A 20,611-nucleotide genomic window follows, 5' to 3' on the forward strand; every position below is an offset into this window, starting at 1 on the left:
CTTTCCTTTTCTACTGCAGAGTGGTTTGGCCACTGTTGAACAGTTTAGCTAGATCCAAAGGGATACTGCTATCGTGAACTGGTAAACCATCAACAGCATTTTATCCTCCATTGTCAATGACCTTGTGTGGCAGATAACTCATTTGTAACACCTTGTACAAGAAAAAACCCAAAGTTATTCAGATTATGCCTTTTCTCAAGAACTTATTGATAGAAAGCAGTTCAAAACTGGGATTTATAACTTCCCCTCCTGCTCTTTGCCATGAATGCAACAGAATGAATCCTAGAGCTCTTGCTTGTCTGTATGACCTCTCTTTTTTGCTTTCCCTTTTATTTCAATTGTAAAGGTTGTAGAAGTAGTTGAAATGGAGGGGGCAGAAGGAAATGTGGAGAAGTTAAATTCAAAAAACCAACCAAACAAAAAACCACTACAATATAAAAAAAAATAAAAAGACCTGCAAATCCATGGAAAAGAATACATTTAGGCATTTTTAAAATAAAAGAATTAATAATATTTGGGGCACAAGCTGAAAATTTCAACTTCAAGATTCCATAAAAAGGAGATCACATTTCCCTGTGATCATCTGCATTTAACCAAGTATAGCATTTCTAGTGGGGAAGTTATTCCTATTGAGGCTTCTTGAAGCAAAGTAAACTACACAGCAAAAACCCACTCTTGCATCAAGATCTGCACCCAGGACTCCTAATTCCCAGAGCTCAAGGGTGATGAAGCTCAGGTGGAAATAGAAGTGGGTGATAGGAGGTGTCAGAGGCACTTAAGTGAAGGAGGGAGAATTGAAGCAGGTCAGAGGAGGTAGCAGGTATGTTAGTGGGGTAGAGTGGAGGGCAGGAATAAGCAGGCACCTTCAATGGATTTAAAAATGCAAGGAATGACTGATGGGCATGGGAAAGGTGTGTGTATTTGCAGAGGGCATAAATGAGTCTGCTAATGACTTCTATGCATGGGGTGATTGAGGTATGGTTGATGGTGAAAAAAGGTGCTGGTGTTGACAGAGATTTCATTGGTACTATGTGACCCAGGGCATTTATGGAGCCACTGTACCCCATCTGAGAGCTAAATTACTTCCCAGATGTAAGGCAAACAAGCAATCACTCAGACTGGTCTCCTTTATGGCTTCTGTCCTCAATGCTCATTCAGCAGCAGGCAGCTGGTTCCGTTTTCTTGGTTTAGGGGTTCTGACACCAGTAAAAACAAAACAAAACCACTTTTAATCTTCCAGCAATGAAATACGCTGCAGGGTTAAATAAATAAGACATGTTGGAGCGCCCTTTTTTTCCACAGACTTTTCCTCAGTAAGGACATGGTTGTTTGGGAAGATCCCCTAAAATTGCAGGGTTGGAGCTGGCTTAGCATTTAAATCCATGTGATAGTTTCTTTATCAAGAAAACTCTTTCAGATCGTATCTCCTTTGATGATTATTCAGTCCCAGTCCTTCCCCTACTTTACAGTTATTTTAACATCTCTGAAGAACTGCCAACATACCCACTTTAGCAGCCAATGACTTTTATACTGCTTTTTTTTTATTGCCATTCAATTTTAAGGGTTGACAGACAGTAAATAATAAGACTTCTCTTTAGTGTTCTACAGTAATTTGTCCTGCAGTTGTAAATACGTCTCTCTTATTCTGCCTTCTGCTAAAGAAAGCTCACCATTTTTGGAAGAGTTTGTGTAAACAGAAGCTGTGACTGAATGGATATTACCCTATCTGTGGTTTGGTTGTAGTTTTTTATTTATTTTAGTTTTTTATTTATTTTCAAGGCAAAAGAAGCAGCTTTTTTTCTAAAAATACCATTTTACTGTGGGTTTTTTTTTAATATATAAATGTGGATTTATACATTTCAAAATGTATTTTTTCAAATATATTGTGTTTCCAGACATGTCATGCAAGCCTGGAGGAGAATGGTATTTAAAGACCTTAGGATATCCTCTTGGACTGTAACAAACAAACAAGCAAGCTAGCTATGAGGAACAGTAATGATTCCCAATAGTCTAAACATTTTTATTCTGTATTTTTCTCTCTCTTTTGTAGACACCTTGCATTTCCAAGACTGAAAATCAGCCTCAAGGACTTGCAACAAGCGTCAGGTGGGGACAGACACCCATCAATCAGTCCACGCCCTGGGACACTGATGAGCCTCCATCTAAACAGATGAGGGAGAATGAAAACCCAGGTATGTTTCTAATCTTATTTGTAATTCTACATGGGAAAATCGTTCAAAGTGAATTCAGTGCACTATCTCCATTTACTTCCATAAATTAGACTTCATTGTGTGTGCTTTCTTTATTCTTTAGCTGGGTTTTCTCTCATTGTAAAGACCCCCTCAAGTTTATTCTGTGCTGGGGCTAACATAAACAGATTAAAATGCCTGCAAGTTCATTAGAGTAGGTGTTGGTTGTGGTTTTTTTCCTCCTTCTGTGCCTTCACCAGAGGAAAAGAAATTCTGTAATACTTCAAGACCACTTTTATGTCCAGAACTACCTGAAATGATTTCCAGCTTCCAGACACATATCATACATTGTGCTACTATGCCAGACATCTAATTACAATTCCTTTGTAATGGCTGGAGCACCATTATTATACACACAGAGTGTTTGTCAGGGAGCCATGAAAGCATGGTGGGGAAAGAGGTTAATTTTCTTGGAAGCCTACGCTTAAGCTGCATAAAGTGCAAAATACATAAAACTGCAAACATGCCACATGTCACCTGATGAGTATTTTAACAATTGCGCTTTGTCACCATAGCAATTTTACACACTTACCAATTGGGAATGGCTCCAGACCCTGAACCGCTTTAGATACCATGTAGGAGATGGGTGCAAGTGCAGGAGGGAAATTCTAGGGTGGCTTATTTTTGTTTTGGTCTCCCCTGTGCCAAGCCTGCCACCATTGCCAGCCTTCCTTCGTGCCACAGGTGCAGCGCCTTGGGTCACCACAGTGGCGGCAGGCAGCCAGCCCGCCCTGATTACGCACTCCTATGGGATGACACAGCCGCCCACCTTCAGCCCAGCCGCAAACGTCCAGGCCCCCGTCATCGGCGTCACACCCTCCCTCCCTCCGCACGTCACCCCCCAGCTCCCACTGATGCCGACCCACTACCAGCTCCAGCCGCAGCCCTCCCAGCCCCTCAGCAACATGGTGGTCAACCTCCAGAGCCAGCCCTTGTACACCAACAGCCAGCCCCTCAGCATGTCCTCCATGAGCAGCGTGGGCCCTGTGCCCCACCCGGGCCCTGGAGCAGTGGGCAACGGTCACCTGGCCTGCCCCATGCTGCCGCCACCGCCGCCAACCCTGCCCTCAGCTGCCCTGCCCAGTAGCGCACCAACTACCAATGGGCAGACGGCCAACTCGCTGCCCCCCAACACGGGAGGTGCCCCGGATAACACCAACGGGGTGCAGATGCTGCGGACGATTGGCGTGGGGAAGTACGAGTTCACGGATCCCTGGCACCCCAAAGGTAAGGCGGGCCGGGGCGGTTCTGTGGGGCATGCAGGCAGGGGCAGATGGCGGGGCAAGGATCTCTGTGGACACCCGGGCCTCCCCGCTGCTCTCTTCGATCCCACCAGCTCAGCTCCAGAGTCTGTCACCACGCTTTCCTTTAATGCACAGCTTTTATGAGTTAATGGCAACAAGAACTGGTGTGTTAGAAAGAAGGAGGATAAGCTGTGGGCATATTTAGTCATGAAAACCAGCTTTCTGGCCTGTCAGATAAGCTGGTGCTTCCAGTGGTAAAGCAGCCATCGTCCTGTCCCTCTCCTTTTGAAACACACTTATGTTTCCATCCAACCACTTTCCTCCTAGTTTCAGTTGTGCTTTTGTCACAACATTAAACTTCTCCAGCCACTGTCTTCTCCCCACTCTAGTGGAAGCCCAAGCCAGTAAAAAGGAACCCTGCTGACTGAAGCTGAATACCCCAAAATGTTCAACATTAAGGGGAAGACTCTTCATTACCAGCTTCATTGGGCTCAAACGCTGCAAAACATCCTGAATAGTCATGAGCATTCCTGAGAGGCTGACCTTTTCTGATAAGTAGTTTCTAAATGAGCCACACCACTGGGTCACATTCAAGTGTTGTTTCCAAGTGTCTTACCCGAGACACTTACAAAATACCTACTTTCTGTGTACTTAGCTTCTAATTTCATGTGCAGGGTTTTCCCTGCCTCTCTTAAAAGTCACCAGTGTGCTACATGCACAGGTATAGAGAAATGTGGCTTACAAAAATATAAATGCAGACCTATCAGCAGAATCAATTAAATTGATTTTTAAAAAAGCACCCCAAAGGCTTCATTAAGTCTGTGATATTTTATGTATACATTTGTATTCAGACACAATCCATGTGTAAATTATTTACTTGCCACAAGCTATTAAGTTCTGTTGTGTAGCTCTGTATTAAAGACAAGGAATCTCCATTAAAAATGATTAGTCCAATAACTCTTCCTGCTCATTACGTAAATTGTACTTTGCTATGTGCAAATCCTTTTCTTGAAAAGGAGCTCAGGCAAGCTCAGCAGTGCTTTTCTGAAGCCAAATATTTGGACTGCTTTTAAATTGTCCTGGTTTGAGGCCAGGCAGATCCTCTCTTGCCCCTGTGAGGGGCAAAAGAGTGACACTCACCCAAATGGATTGCAGAAGTGATGGAAAGCTTAAATGGAAAAGCCATTAGTGTTTTACAGAAACTACAAGCGCAGTGACAAAGATACCCCAAAGTGTACAGAGTCCCTTCCACCACACCCAAAATGTCCCCAGCATTTCCCATCTCCCCACCTGAGGGTACACCCAAAACCCCCAGGGCTCTTTCTTCACCCTCCCTGCCCCCCACTGCTAGGCTGGCCAGGACTGAGACTAACCCTCCACCTTCTCCTCCTGGCATTAGGCCTAGCCAGGCCTAAGAGGCCTTGAGATACTCCCCTACTGTTACCCAACAGGGAGCATCTCCCACAAGAGCAGAGAGGGAAGAAACAGGAAGAGAAAGACTTTGCTGATGGATTTATAGGGCACAGGATATTAGGAGTATGAAATACGCTATTTCCTGTGTCCACCTACTGGGTTGGACACGCAGGACCCTGGAGGTGTAGTGTATGTGGCAGAAACAGGAAGGACCCAGCCTAAACTGCCACAGCTCTGTATTAAAGACAAGGAATCTCCATTAAAAATGATTAGTCTGATAACTCTTCCAGCTCATTACGTAAATTGTACTTTGCTATGTGCAAATCCTTACCAAACATGTCTTGAAAAGGAGTTCAGACAAGCTCAGCAGTACTTTCCTAAAGCCAAATATTTGGACTGCTTTTAAATTTTCAACACAAATCCCCAAATACATTAAAAACACTTGCTGGATGGTGAGCTTCTAATTTTAAATTTTTTTTAAGATCTAGGTGGATTTGACCAGCTGTGATCGTTTGCCCAGTCAGATAGCCCCAAACTGACCAACAATTACTTTGTAAGACTTTTTTTAATTCTCCCCCTTTAAAAAGAATCAAAATTCACTAAAGCAATCTGTAAGTCAGGAGGAGAAGTTACAAACCCTTGATCTTATAGAAGGAGAAAGGGGAGAGATTTATAGTCTAATCCTAGTAGACTGAGCTGTAGTTGTTCAGCTGGATGTCTCTCTTCTCCATGGAAGCAATTTGTCTTCTAAAAGGCATCATCTCCACTTTTCATACCCACCTATCCCAATTTACTGCACTGGATACTCAGATACATGATCAAATTAATACAATTTAAAGGATTAGTTGGTGTCATTTGAGACATGTGCAAATATACAATACAAAGAAAAACACATAAGCTTAAACCACTTTCACTGCCATAATTTGATCACATATCTGAGCCCTAGTGACACTAACCTAGTGAGACAAATGAGCTCGTCAGTGACTGCACACTTGAGGTTAGGAATACTCTTAAATGCCTTGCATACATAGGCCCAGTAGCATCATCTGTTATTTACTCTTCTTCCATCAATTAACCTTCACCATATCTCTGGCTAGCAGATGAAGTAAAATTCAAATCGGAGCCTAGGTAAAAAGGTTGTAAAATATTTAATCAGTCTTTTAATATTTGATTTGCAAATCTTAGTCGTCATTCTTGCTTAAACTGCTGTAAAACCTAGTCTAGTCTAATTGTCCAAGCATCACCAAATGCATTCAGCTGAGGAGGTGTTCATTAAGATGAGGAGGAGAGTTCCTCACTGGAGTATGGCAAGCATGCCAAACCTAGCTCTGGTCTGGTATTAGGAAACCTTTCTACCTGGGAGAGGCTTATAAGGAGGATATTAAAACAAGCAGTATGTCTAATCCATGCCAACTGCTGACACATTAGCTGTGCTGTGCTGTGCTGTATAAAGTGCAAGATGACAACTGTTTTCCCAGGGATTAGCTAGCTTCTTTGTGACCATCAGCTATTTAGTTGTTCCTGTCCCTGTAGCAGTTAAAAACAAACAAATGTAAGATAATGAAGCATGCATATACAAAAGTCTCATAAACAGGACTTCATTCAAAGAAAAAAAGATAATCTCTTCCTCCATTTACAATCTTAGAAGCTCTTTCTTCTAAAGCTGTAATTCCTCTCGTCAACCATAAAGTCAGAGAAGGTATACATTGGGTTTGGTTGTTTTCACTGAGAGAGAAAGAGTTGGGAAAGAAGACAACTGGGTGTCTAACTAGACCTAAAACCTCACTAGGATAGACTCTTAATAGAAACTGTACAGATTGCAATGGGACTCCATTTTCAAATTATTTTTCATTCTAATTTCTGCCCTCAGGGATTTCAGTCTGTAAAGCCTGACTGATTTCACAGTCTTACATGATAGACACCTTTCTCTCCAGAACAGAATGGAAACTGTGAGACAGTACTAAGCTGTTCAAATGTACAAGTCAAACTAGTTTTCATTTAAATATTCTCTCTTTCTTGGGAAACTTTGGCTGGTATCATGATAAGAGCCACTGCTAATGGCCTTAAGATCTGTCTCATTATCCTGAGATACTCTGTATTATTATTTCACTTGACAATCCAGTCTTGTACAGGTTTGAATAATTACCCAGCTATCCCTTAAGTGAAAGAGCAGTTCTGTCTGTTTAATCAAATAGGATTTCTTATATTTTTAGACTTTATTAGGGAGCTGATTAGAAATGTCATGTTTTATTTTCCATAATTATTTTTCATTTGGCTGCATACATGTTTGGGCCTTATTATACTTTATTCATGCACTACTAGGTTTCTTACTTGGCTGTTTCTAAATAAAAGTAAATTAATAACTTGCCAAAAGTTAAAGGCGTTGCTAGTGTGCAATCACAATTGCAGTAGGTTAAGAGATGTTGCTTTTGTCACTGAAAGAGTTGAGTCATATCCATGGCACTGCAAAAAATACATTTTGATAACAAGAATCATGGTACAAAAGAGATGCCTCATTCTCTTTACACTACCACAGCTAATGCCTACCTAATTCCGTTGAAACTACTTGTAAGAAAACAGTTTTTGCATGGATTAGAACGTCTTGGTCTGGATGGGTTATTCAGTGTGAAGGGATTTATTTATTTTTTTGCTTCTGTAATGTTGAATATGAATGTTAAGCTTAGCTACATTTACTTAGTGAATTTATAAAGCAGTCACATTATGAGCAACATAAGTAATGTTTCATAGTAATTATTGCTCTTAACAATGTGTGAAGACTGCAGACCTGCCTTATGAAATGCATGGGATCTTTCACCATACACAATCAGCAGCAGTTTCGAGAGGTGTCTGGTTTGGTCTTTAGTTGCATTTTGTATAGGATTTGTGCCAAATGCTCCTAGCTCACTTGACAATGTATTTTAGAACAGAATCAGCCCCTGGTCTTGGTCTCTAATCTAAAGATGAGGTGCCAGGGGAATTAATAAAGCAGAATATTTGGAACCATGAGTATGTTCATTATGAACATGCTCATGAAGATCCACTGAAGTTTACACAGCCAAATTTTTATCTGGCTTCTTCAGAAAACACAGAGTTCCAAATAATATTCAAAAATAATTTCGGTATTTTCAGGCTACATGCTGTGCCAGCACAAGTTGTCACTTGACAACATGCCTGCAGAGAAGGGAGAGGGACAGAAATTGTCCCTTAAGTATCTGACACAAGGTACCAGTATCCCGTGCTATGACACAGTGAGAGACCAGTCTTTGTATGTCTGCCAACCCAGTTGAGCCCAAACAGTGAGAAATGAATCTGTCTGGTGAAGGACTAGAAGAAATTGGTTTCTCTGCGGAAATTACTGAGCAACTGAGATTTAGTCCCTGTCTTTTTCATAGGACACTATGCTTCTTAATATCCAAGACTTGTAGTAAATCCAAAATTGAACCCATGGTCAATAGCCCTGCCATATGTAGGACATAAATGTTCCAGCTTGGACTTTGAGACCTGCTATACATTGGACCAGACACTTTTCTTCATAAACTTGGTGTACTTTGAGACAGTTGCCAACACAAAAATGAGGAAATTGCAGTTCTTCATTGCGGTACTTTCTCTTGCAGTATAAAATTAGCCACGGACATGATGGGTTTTAATTTGTGAATGTTCATGGATAATGTTGATGTTCGTTTCCATAGTATTTGTGTTCTATAATTCTTTGATTTGCAGTCCTTAACTAGTAGGAAAAGAAATCAGATGCTAATTAGTGTTCTGAATGTAGTGACTGTAGAAACATAACATCTGAAATAAAATCTGAATGTTAATCCTTGTAACACTAATTTCTTAACACTTGATTTTCAAGCATCACCAAATACCATGAACTAAACAATAACAAAACTACAAACGAATACTGTTGCATCATCACTTATCGATTGCACCTTTCACACTTGACTTTATTGCATTGGAATTCTCATTAGACCTTGGACAATATTTACTTTCCTTAATCATGAATAGTAACAAGGCAGACTACAACATTTTGTCAATAGCCGTCAACTTTTTTTTTTTCCCCACAAAAGGCTGACTTTTCAAAGGGATGTCAGCTTGACCTGCAGTTCTATGACTGTAACAAGGGCTGAACTGCCTGCTCCCCCAACATAAAAGTGAGGGGAAGAGTAACACACGCAATTCAGGGCTAAGATAAAGAGATGAGTTTTATGTAGCATAAAATATCTTAAGCACATTGTGTAATTACCTTAGCTGGTTAATTCTATTCTAATAATACAGTTAGTCTAATAATACAATACATGATTACCTTAGCTTAGCCTATTTGCAGTAGAAGCACAGTGAAATACATGGGTTAAAAACCAGCATAAAACAGAAAGCAAAACACAGCAGCTACCCAACTCCCACTCTTTCCACCGCCATGCCTGCAGAGAAGAGCCCACACTCAGGAAACCGGAACCCAGAAGCGGCAATCAGAACAGGAAGCTTCCCATGTTGCAATCTGAACTTCAGGCCCCATAATGATTCTATACTCTGCTCCAGTTAGCACTTTCATTTTTGAAGCTGGCATGGCTGCAGCATGGTATGAATAACAGCAGCAGGTTCAATTCAATCCATGACATTCACCATACCTAGTTCTAGATGTGAATACTGGGATGAGGTGTTTAAATTTAAAGTACACCTTATCACTTGGGATTTTAATAGCATTAATTCAAGGCTATTGTGTGATGAAGGCTCTAGAAAGCCTGTTTTCAGTTCTGTGCCTTGGACAAGAATAAATTGCCTGTGTAACCTTAGGAAAAGCTTCCTTATTTTTCTATCCGTAGGGACAGATATGTAGATCAATTAATATATTATAAAAATTATAGATATAAAATTATACATAAAGTTTTAGTATGTGTGTGCACATGTATATACATACAGATATAGGAGTATATATGCATATAGCTGTGGGGAAGGAAGTTGACAATAGAAACAGCTGTGCTTTCTATATCCTGTTTCTTGTAGGAGAGTTAGTAGGTTATCATGGAAGTCTGTTAGCACTGTACATGCTTCTTACTGTGTTTTCCTTAAGATACCCTTGGCTTTCAGGGACAGCATGACAGGTACAAAGATACAGATGATTAGTGATCATTTGTGAGCTCAACTTGGTAATAACACATACAAGAGGTCACAGAATGACAGAAGTTGGAAGGATACTCTGGAGGTTGCTTGGTACAGCCCCTCTGCTCAAGCAGGGTCATCTAGAGCTATTTTGCCCGGGAGCATGTCCAGATAACTTCTGAACATCTCCAATGTTGGAGACTCTACAACCTCTCTGGGCAAGTGTACAGTCACCCTAAGAACATGTTTCCTGATGTTGAGAGGGTTTCAGTTTGTACCCATTGCTTCTGGTCCCGTTAACTGGCCACCACCAGAAGGAGCTTGGCTCCATCATCTTTACACCCTCCCTTTAGCTATTTATATAAACTGATGAGATGACTGTGAGCTTTCTCTTGTCCACGCTGAACAGTCACATCTCCAGCAGCCTTTCTTTGGACAGTTGCTCCAGGCTTCTTCACTAGCTTCAAGGTCTTTTTCTGAACTCTCCAATAGGTCCATGTCTCATACTGAGGAGCACAGATCTGGGCACAGCATCCCAAGTGTGGCCTTGAGGAGAGTAGAAGGATCACCTCCCTCAGACCTGCTGGCAATACATTGCCTGATGTAGCCCAGGATACCATTAGCCGCCTTTGCTGCAAGGGCACACTTCTGGCTCATGTTTTATCATGTTCACATGGAGTAATGAGCTTAAAGCAAACTGCTTGACCAGGTCCTCTAAAATCAAATCTTTTTTCAAGATTAATTACAGTATTCTGTCATTGGAATAATCTTAGGGGAATTGCAAAATTGATGAGGGTATCTAAGCCATTGCTTGAGAAAAACTAGACTACATTTCCCCTTCTAGTGTTCCAGGTAGAGTGTTTTCATGCCCTGTCTTTTAATGCTACTATCAGTAGGGTCATGACAGACACTGATTAAGAGCACTGAAAAGTCAAAGAGGAGTTGTAATAGTCCTAGAACAATGCCTTGCTAAATGCACAGCATAAAGAAGGTCATCAGATGCTCTTTTGATTGACAGCTGTCAGTATGTCAGTGACTTGAGATTTTCAGGTTTCAGCTGGATCAGGAGTCTTTCACCACTACCAATATTTTATAAGAGTTATTGTAAAAAAAAGATTTTGGGGTTGCTAAAAAGTCTTAAATAATCTGATCCATTCTGCTTTTCTTACATGTATTTTTTTTAATAAGCACCAAATTTGCAACTGTATTTCATCTGTTCTTGAAATGACAGAGCTGAAGAACTTTGATTTTACTCTGTATTGTGATACTATGCCATCACTTGCAGATCTACTTAGATAATTAAATGATTACACATTTGAAGATCTCTTGAGTTTCTTCCCCCTCTGAAGTCTTAAGACTTAAAATTTGCTTAGGACATGGTTTCTTAATGAATATGGTTTTGTCCATGACAGTGACCACTAAATGCATTCTAAATAAGTCTGAGGTGGTAAAGTTCTTTTGAATTACTATTTTCTTTCCTGTCCACACAACACTATGCTCACAAAGTGAAAAATTTCTCAGGAGATGAATGATTACCAAACTCTAGGCACAGAATCCATAAGTGGCAACTATTTCTAAATACAGCCCAGATTTCCAGGTGGATTGTCTATCCACCCTTCCATCTACACACTATTCCAAAATCCCTTGCAGAGAGCTAGAACTGCATTTGGATCTTTTGAAAGTTACTAAATGTCTGAAACACTTGCAGAGTCTCTGTTCTTCTTTTAGAACTCATTATGTTTAATTTCTCATTTCTATGACCTTATCTTGCCTTGGTCCTCTGTCTTTTTCACATCCTGACACATGTTAGGGTGCAACCCTTGTCTACATGCAGCCCTTTGGATGTGATGGGAAACATACCTGGGGAGTTCAAACTCAGTCCAAACTGGACAAAATAGGTCCATTGGGATTTAGACTGTGCAATTGTGTATACACTTAAACATGTTCTCAAAACAGTCTGTTTGTGATGCAAGTGGATTTATTAAACTACAGATGATTTTAGGTTTCCCAACAAGAAAGTGGAAATGCTTCTTCTTTCTTTTTTTAATAATCAGCAGTCCTTCATGGAGCAGTGCCTGAACTCTGAATAGAGAAGAATGATTTATATCTCATTGCATTCAGAACAAGAATGATTCTGTCTCGTGTTAGACTAAAAAAAACCAACAAAAACAATAATCTAAGCCAATTTGTGAAATACAAGCATTTTCAAATAGCTAGTTTTCTTTCCCAGTTCTGCCTTGAGGTTGCTGACAGTGAACTCTGCTGTCCCATGGCATGGATGGGCTTTGAGGTACAATCAATAATAATGATAATATGGGATTACATAACACCCTCCATCTTCAAAGTGTTTTTATGAGCATATCTTTTTTATAATAGTCTTTAACTGATGTGCATATTTTGTAAGACTAAAAATAAAAATACTTTGGCTGAAACAAAAGCAACAGTAATTGTTAGGAAACTAATTTTGATGTAACATCCCACGAATTTACTTGTATCAGATGTCTTCTGTGTTCACAGGATGCATACTATGAGGAGAGGAAGGATTTGTGTTTTGTAAATTTACAAGCATGTCTAGTAATACTTTCTTTTCTTTACTTCTTTTTTTTTTTTTAAGTAGGAAATTGTCCTGGTTTGAGTTAGAACAAAAATAGTTGTGTTCAGAGGTGGTTTTTTTCATCTCAGTCTCTTCTAAGTGACTGCACTTTTTGCAGTTAACAGCATATTTTCACAGACAGTGTCTGCTTGTAGCAGTGATATTGCTTGATGTTTATAGTTAGTGCCAAGAATTGGTATGCAGACCAAGGTCACTGCTAAATCTTGCATACTGTGCTGGGAGTGCAGAGTTAAGGCTGCACCTGCAGGGAGGAGTGGATGGTTCAGGTGAGCCTACACTGAACAAGAAGGTATTCCATTTGACATATGTCATATTCAGTGTAAAAGTGATGGATCACAAGTGTCAAGCTCTCTTCTTCAGTGACCAGTGACCTAGGAGGACTCTATCTGTTTGATTTCAGTCCACGTATTCCTGAATCCAACTCCTGTACCTGGTTCCTGTCTGCCACTGAGTCCAGTCTGGGACTTTTCCAGGGCGTGCCCACACTATCAGTGGGTGACAGTCCTACCAGGCGGGTTGGTTTAATATTGGGTTTGTATATATTTGTATATATTTCATTTTATTGGTATTATTGTCCTTAAAGTAGTTATAATTTTATTTTTCCAAACTGTAAATCTCTCTTCCTTATTCTCTTTCTCTTTTGGGGAAATTAGCGGGGTTTATAGAGAGTGTCTGTCACTCATTTAGTAGCCAGCCCAACCCTAGTTCTTGACAGAATTTAAGCAACTGTTGGAATGGTGCATACAAGAAATTCTTGTCAGCACTGAACATGCTTGTTTCTGTATGTTGTATACCTTGTCACAAACTATGGTACTAAGTTCTTTCCACACAGTAGGATGGTTACACTTCTGACATTCAGTTTGTGAAGGTAGCAAGGCACTTGTGTATAGTTCCATCTCAATATCTGCAAACACAGGAGGTTGCACTTGATCTTAAGGAAAAACTTAAAAAACCCCAACGCTTTGCTTTGAGGGTGACAGTGCAGAGAGGTTGTGGAGTCTGTTTCTCTGGAGACTTTCAAAACCTACCTGGATGCACTCCTGTGCAACCTGATCTGGGTATACCTGCTTTAGCAGCAGAGTTGGACTAGATGGTCCCTTCCAACCCCTACCACCTTGTACTTCTGTGATTATATTAGACTCCCAGACTAGATACTCTGGAAAGTGGAAGTCTCTAGGAAGAAGGTACATTAGCTTGCAGGAATGATTACTCATAGACAAAACTTAAATCATCTAGATGTGCAAGTAAAAGCAGTGTGAAGTTTGGCCGTATTAAACTCAGAAAATTGCAGCATATAGTGGTGTATGTGCTTCCTGCTATACTGGAAGGATCCTTGGGCTGCTGCAAAAATCAGGAGGTCCAAGGTAAGTGTTCAACCAGGGGCATAGACAGTAATACAGACATACAGCTGTGCGTACCAACAATTAAATCAGAAGCATTTGACTATGCAAGGTGCTAAGATACTTACTCAAGTTTGCACAGTATGACTGTGTGATGTTTTCCAAGGAGCTAAAACAGATTGGAGGGTTTGCCCAAAGACTTTGAACAGTAAGTTTTGCACAGTGCTCATTGATACTGCAACATCAAAGAAACCCAAGGGTGCAGGATTAAAGAAAACATAATTTTTATTATTTTTTTTCACAATTCCTTTGATGTTTCAAGAGGAAGACAAAATGTGGTTTGTCCATCTGTCTTCATACTGAAGTGGGTGGGGATGAAGAAAGTGGTATGGAAAAGGCAAAATTGGCTAAAAGTGGAAGAATTCTTAGGAGAAGTAAGGGCTGAGACTCCTGTTCAGTCTGACTGGTTTATAGAGTATCAAAATCCAACATCAAACCCATCTCTTCTGTGTGACCTTTTCCTTGTGAATGAAGTGGGTAGTGTTCCTTGCATCCCCAAACTGTGGATGTTCCTTAAAACAAGGAGATTTTGCACAAAACATTACTATCCTGTGGAAAACAGATGGAGGAGCAGTACTAGTAGACTGCTATTGCTTATAGCCTGGGAATCATAGAATTGTTAGGATTGGAAGAGACCTCAAGGATCATCTAGTTCCATTCTTCATGCCATGGGCAGGGACACCTCACACTAGATCAGGTTGCTCAGAGCCCCATCCAGCCTGGCTTTACAAACCTCCAGGGATGGGACTTCTGCCACCTCCTGGGCAGCACTGTTCCAGTGTCTCACCACCCTCATGGTGAAGAACTTCTTCCTAACATCCAGTCTGAATCTACCCACTTCTCGTTTTGCTCCATTCCCTCTAGACCTATCACTACCCAACATCCTAGGAGATTCTACTCTTTGCCTTTTCTTCTGTGCTGTCCAGACTTTGTTACAGATGCAAATTTTCCAGATAGCCGAATTTATGTAGTTTTAGGACGTGGCACTTGGTGCCATGGTTTAGTCATGAGGTCTGTGGTGACAGGTTGGACTTGATGATCTTTGAGGTCTCTTCCAACCTTGGTGATTCTGTGATTCTGTTTTTCTGCTAGATATACTCCTATTGTGGCCAAACTGTGCTTGGAGAAATTTTTGTGAACAGTGCATTTCTCTGAGCATTTTTTTAATATATTACTGTAGGATGGTCAGAGCTCAGATTTGAGCATCTGCATAGAGAAGCACTTTTCAGGAGCATGTCAGATAGGTGGCTAGCAAGTACATCTAGCAGGAATCAGTCAAGCACCTTCCGGTTTAGGCAGATGCAGACGTTTAACCATCAGTAGGGAATCCTTACACTCAGAAAAAATACAGAAATCTCTCATTCATTTGTATATATATAGCAAGAACAGGGGCTCATGTTCCTTCATCTCCATAACAACACAGTTCTTCAGGTATTTTACTTGCTAGGATGTTAAAAAAGCAAATCTGACATCCTTTCCAAAGATCTGCTATTCAAGGACAGTAAAATCTGCTCACGAGTAGGAATTCAGTACAAGAGCAGACACTCTGCTAAAGCCCCACACCAATAAAATTTTCTTCTGTAGGAAATAAAGTTTCAGAGCCCTTTCCTGAAAGTGCCCCTTATCACCTTGGATAAGCCATCATGACTTCACTGTTGAGGATAGTTTTTTCTCTCTCTTGCAAAACTGCCATATAGGCAAACCTGGCACAGGGAGCCTAGGTGTTATCAGTCAGGGATGCTTTAATTCACTATCATAAAAATAAAGTGGTGCTGAGAACACCTCTTGGCTTTAAGACTATTGACTAAAGCCGGGAAATTATTTTAGCATTCACTGTTGTTCAATTTCTTGGATGCTGGAGTACTGGATTCAGTATATCAGTAAGATTTGGTATTTCCTGAGACTCTCCCTCCTTTGTGTTGTTAAGAAAGAAGTGGAGAGTTATTTATATACTGAAGATCTATGTAAGTGTCTGGAAGTAATGTATTAATGTGTTTAGGAGACAAATTCTAAATGTCATAGAATCACAGAATAGTTTGAGTTAAAAGGAACCTTAAAGATCATCTAGTTCCAACCCCCTGCTGTGGGCAGGGACACCTCCTACTACATCAGGTTGCTCAGGGCCACATCCAATCTGGCTTTGAACACTTCACAGCTGAAACCTCCACAACTTATCAGGACAATGTATGCCAGTGCCTCACCACTCTTATGGTGAAGAATTTCTTCCTAATGTCTAATCTCAATCTGCCTTCTTCCAGTTCAAAGCCATTACTGCTCATCCTTTCAGTACATGCCTTTGTAAAAAGTCCACCCTCTAGCTATCCTGTAGCCCCCTTTCAAGTACTGGAAGGCTGCTATTAGGTCTCCCCAGAGCAGTTAGGAGAAGGAGCCTATTTGAGAAATGTAAAAGGCTTTTGCATTAGCTGGTTCCTACACTTTAAATGCACTGAGAGCAATGTTTGAGTTTTTTAGATGGCTTCACACTGCAGTGGGAGGTAACTGGACCTGGAGTATAGTGAGACCACACTGTGTTTTTATGACAGAAAAAGGTGTAGCTATATTGTGTCCAAATGAAATAAGAGAGGTGGTTTTAAGGATATAAATTAAAATTACCCAGTCTGGATCTAGATTGTAATTACGTAGTCTGGAAGTGTTCCAAGACATAGAAAATAGTATTTCAAGTTTGTGGACAAGAAAAATGGGATAGTGCTTGGTTGTGCTAGTTGTTGATAGCCACAAACTCTGAACCACAAGAGCTGAAGGAAGCTACTTTGAACCTTGAACCTACCTCTCAAAACCAGACAGAGAGACTTTTACTTAAAATCTTAAATATACAATAGAATATGTTTTTAAAAGATATAATAATAAGGAAAAGACATGATGACATCTTTGAATGTTATTATGTGGTTAGTAAATGAGAAAGAAACAACATTTATATTCAAAACTGAAGTCTTATTTTATAAAACCCTAGCCAGTAGTCAAGTCTGTTAAGCAAGATTTCTTCCATGACTTACCTAGATTTAGAAAGTAAGCATGTAATTCAATCATTTAAACAGAGGCAGCTAGGGCCATGTTTATCCTAAGGCCATGTTTATCCTAGGGCCACAGTACATCTTATATGGTGTCTTGGTACTGGCAGGTCGCAGTTCTTCCACAGGTGCTGGCTATTTGTAGGGGTCTTGGCTACTCTAGAACGTGTCAAAGGGCATCAGGGACTGCACTCATCTATGGCTGCCTTGTTGAATCACTCTTGGCTCTGTTGACAGCACTAATTAGGTTTCCATTGATATTTTAGGAGCTAATATACCTAACCAACTGGAATACGCTTGTATTTAAATAGCTTATGATAAACTGAATCCCATCCTGCGTTTCAGGAATAGGTTGGAGAGTCTTGATCACTCTTTGTGATCAAGCTGTCTTTCCTCATCTGCTCATGGAAAGCTGCTTCTGAATGTCATACATCCAACATTTTACCAGGAGTCATTTTCATTAGCATAACTAAAGCTAATTTGGGCATATATTGTCAACAGTTTTGATTCATGGTTTGTTAAACTGCTACTATGCTCGTATATTATCTCACATAATTTCCAATGCTGTCTTATACTGTTTAATATATTAAGGCCTACTAAGAGGGTTAAGGTTAAGAGAGAGGCTTACATACTTCATTCAGGAGACATCACTTGTCATAGTGTCATGTCCTGCAGGGTACTTGAGCTTTATGGTTTAGCAGTGAGTCAGAAGAAAAGAGTGTCATGTATGCACTTGGTCTTTTCTCAAAGGCTTCCTCATTAATTCCCAGCTCATCACAGTCCTCATCAGCCTGTGTAATGCGCTCATCACACACACATTTTCAGCTTTTGATTTGGCCAGGCTGTCTGCTGGGGATGGTTTCCTCTGGTAGAAGTCTCCAGGTACATGAACAAGTGAGCTTTAAGTGTTACTAATAAAAAATCCTTTAATCCACTTTAACAATGATAAATTGGAACTGAGGGCTTCTCCTTACTTTACAGATACATTCAGTTCAGAATTTCACTTAAGTCAGGAAATCATTTTATGGGTAAGTGAAAAGTTCTAAACAACCTGATGTGGACAATGGGAATTAAAGGCCAAATGCTTGATTGCTCTTGCTGGGTATCTGAAGCACCTACTGATGACTGAAACTTCCACTGACATGGCTAGTTCGTAGCAAATTCACTCATCTTTGCCATTAATTTTAGTATTAATTCATCCTGAAATTTCTCTTTTAATTTCCCTCCCATTATAGCTGGTGCATGATGAAAGGGAGTAGTTGATCCAGGCCACAGAAGTGCAAACTGAGTAAAGACCTGGCTAAATTTCATTTATTTATTTATTTATTTTGTATCTGGGTGATAAGTACATCACACCTAAAATCTGGTATTATCCCCCAGCTATCAAACATTTTATTTCCACTTCTGTGTTGAGGAACAACAAAAAATGAAGTCTTTTTATTCTTCTTCTTTCCCAAAAGCATAGGAATTTGAGCTAAGGACTCATCCACAATGGTTTGCGCCTCTTGTAACACTTATAGATCTCTCGTTAAATGGTAGGACTTGCATGTTTCCAGAATGCAGCTCATTGCAGCATTATACAGGGATGAGGTAATGTCCATACAGCAGGAGGGCCCTTGGAGGGGTGTTTACCCTACCTTGTCTTTACTGTCGGGTCCCTTGCCGGAACATGTCAGACACCTCCTATGTGCCATCATGTTATGAGGCCTGGTCAAGCACTGGGAGGCAACACGTTCCGGTACTTTGTTTCCAAGCATCCATCTGTAATTTGCAAGCAAATGTAGAGTTACCGTTTCATGTATGGTTTTGAAAATCTAGCCCCAGCGGCAGGTTTTTTGTGCGTCACTATGCTAACATCTGGCTTTTCCTGGCTTGGCATACCGTCTGTATCATTAAGTAGAACCAAACTGTGCATTGCTATGGACAGAGATGATGCTGCACCAGTTTCTAAAAGGATGGTAGAACTGTCGGCAAATTAGGTAGTTGGAGAAATTCTCCATCTCTCTTCATTTTCATGATGTACCAGGGAATAAAAATGAGGGGAAAGCAGAAAACAAACTAATGTGAATGTAATTCCCAAATTTCAATCTTCTGTATATTATGGGTCATTACCCGTTAATTTGCTAAATGGCAGTTTTCTATGAAAGAAAAGTTTTGTTTAGCTGTGTAATGATGACAGATGATGTAATTAGTATCATCCCCGCACTGAAAACGATAAAAGCGTTTCTTTTGTGTGTCACTGCTTTTAGACAGTGTAATATCAAAAATGATAACAGTATGAAAATTGCACCGGCCGCTTTTATATTGTGCATGTAGAATACCTCGGTGATATGATACAAGTAATGACAGGTACTTTGCCATGTATTCATTTTCTCCACTCTCTAGCCTTTATATTACAGTGAAATTAAAGCACAGCACTAAGCAAACCAGACGTGCCTGAATGCAGACCCATCTTATGAGGACTGTAAACGGCTAGAGACCCTTTACTATTGCTCGTTATGATAATTAAGTGATTATAAGCAGGGTTTTTGAGGGAGAACATTGAGTCATTTTTCAGTTAAAGAAGTTGGGAGGAGGGAGGTATTTTAATTTCAGGCCACATTTGTTGCTTGAATTAGTTTTAATTATATTCTGTATAAGTACTTGCCCCATATCCTGGTTTTGATAGTGGTAGATATTCTCATTTAAATATAAATAAATGCCAAACTTATTTAACGTGGAAAAGTGACTGCTGTGACTGTGTAGTAACAATTTTCTCTTTGTTGCCATGGTTTGGATTTTTATATAAGCTTCGCAAATATAATAAAGCTAATGGAGCTCTTCATCCAAGGAAATGGGTATATTCAAGAAAATAAATTACATTTTGCAAGCTAATGAGCTCTACTAATTGTGTTTATCCTTGTGAATTAATACAATTTAAGCAAATCTATCCCCCAAAATCAAGCATTTGATTGCATTTTAGTTGGGTGGAAATCAGAACATCCGGATCAAATCTGAGTTTACTGGATATCCAAGGAGTAGCAGGGAAGGTTAATTTATATTGACTGGTGCAGCTGGTGCTAGCTCTTAGTAAAGCAGGAAAAGTTGGATTTTGAAAGTTGTGACACTTTTTTTTTTTTTTTTTAAACTCAGCTACATCCCACACAGACAGAATTCTCAACAAAGACTTGTGTGTAATAAATCCTGTGTAATAAGATGGCAGACACGTACAAGTCATGCTAATTAGCTCACAAGCCCACAGGACAGGATAAAGGAAGGAAGGAAAAGGGAATAGCAGTTGCACTTTTTAAGAGACAACTTGTCTTCACCTACTTCCCTCCCTCCCTTTTCTCACAGTTTCCCAGCATTTAGATACTTGTTTATTTTTTTCTCCTTCTTTTATAAACAGGTTTTCATTTCAGTGAGGCGCTTTGGGAGATGTAGGACAGATTAGAAAATTCTCTGCGTGTTCTAGCAGATTTTTATGCTATTCTCCAGTTTGATTGTTTGGAAGGATGTCAGAAAGTAGAGAAAACGGTCAATCTGAACATTTGAAAAGCTGGAAATACCCCCAAAATCACAAGCA

At 40.1% G+C, this 20,611-nt stretch overlaps 1 protein-coding gene across 4 annotated transcripts in view; it reads left to right on the forward strand.

Moving 5' to 3' along the window:
• The window catches only part of KLHL29 (kelch like family member 29), a 413,696-nt gene that overhangs the window by 267,840 nt on the left and 125,245 nt on the right, over window positions 1-20,611 (forward strand). For all 4 annotated transcript variants that reach the window (XM_054179897.1, XM_054179898.1, XM_054179899.1 and 1 more), the window contains 2 exons: window positions 2,051-2,192; window positions 2,934-3,476. In XM_054179897.1, the coding sequence (XP_054035872.1) occupies window positions 2,051-2,192; window positions 2,934-3,476 (685 nt within the window). The remainder of the gene's footprint in view (window positions 1-2,050; window positions 2,193-2,933; window positions 3,477-20,611) is intronic.

Source organism: Dryobates pubescens, chromosome 3, assembly GCF_014839835.1.
Source record: "Dryobates pubescens isolate bDryPub1 chromosome 3, bDryPub1.pri, whole genome shotgun sequence".
NCBI lineage: Eukaryota > Metazoa > Chordata > Aves > Piciformes > Picidae > Dryobates > Dryobates pubescens.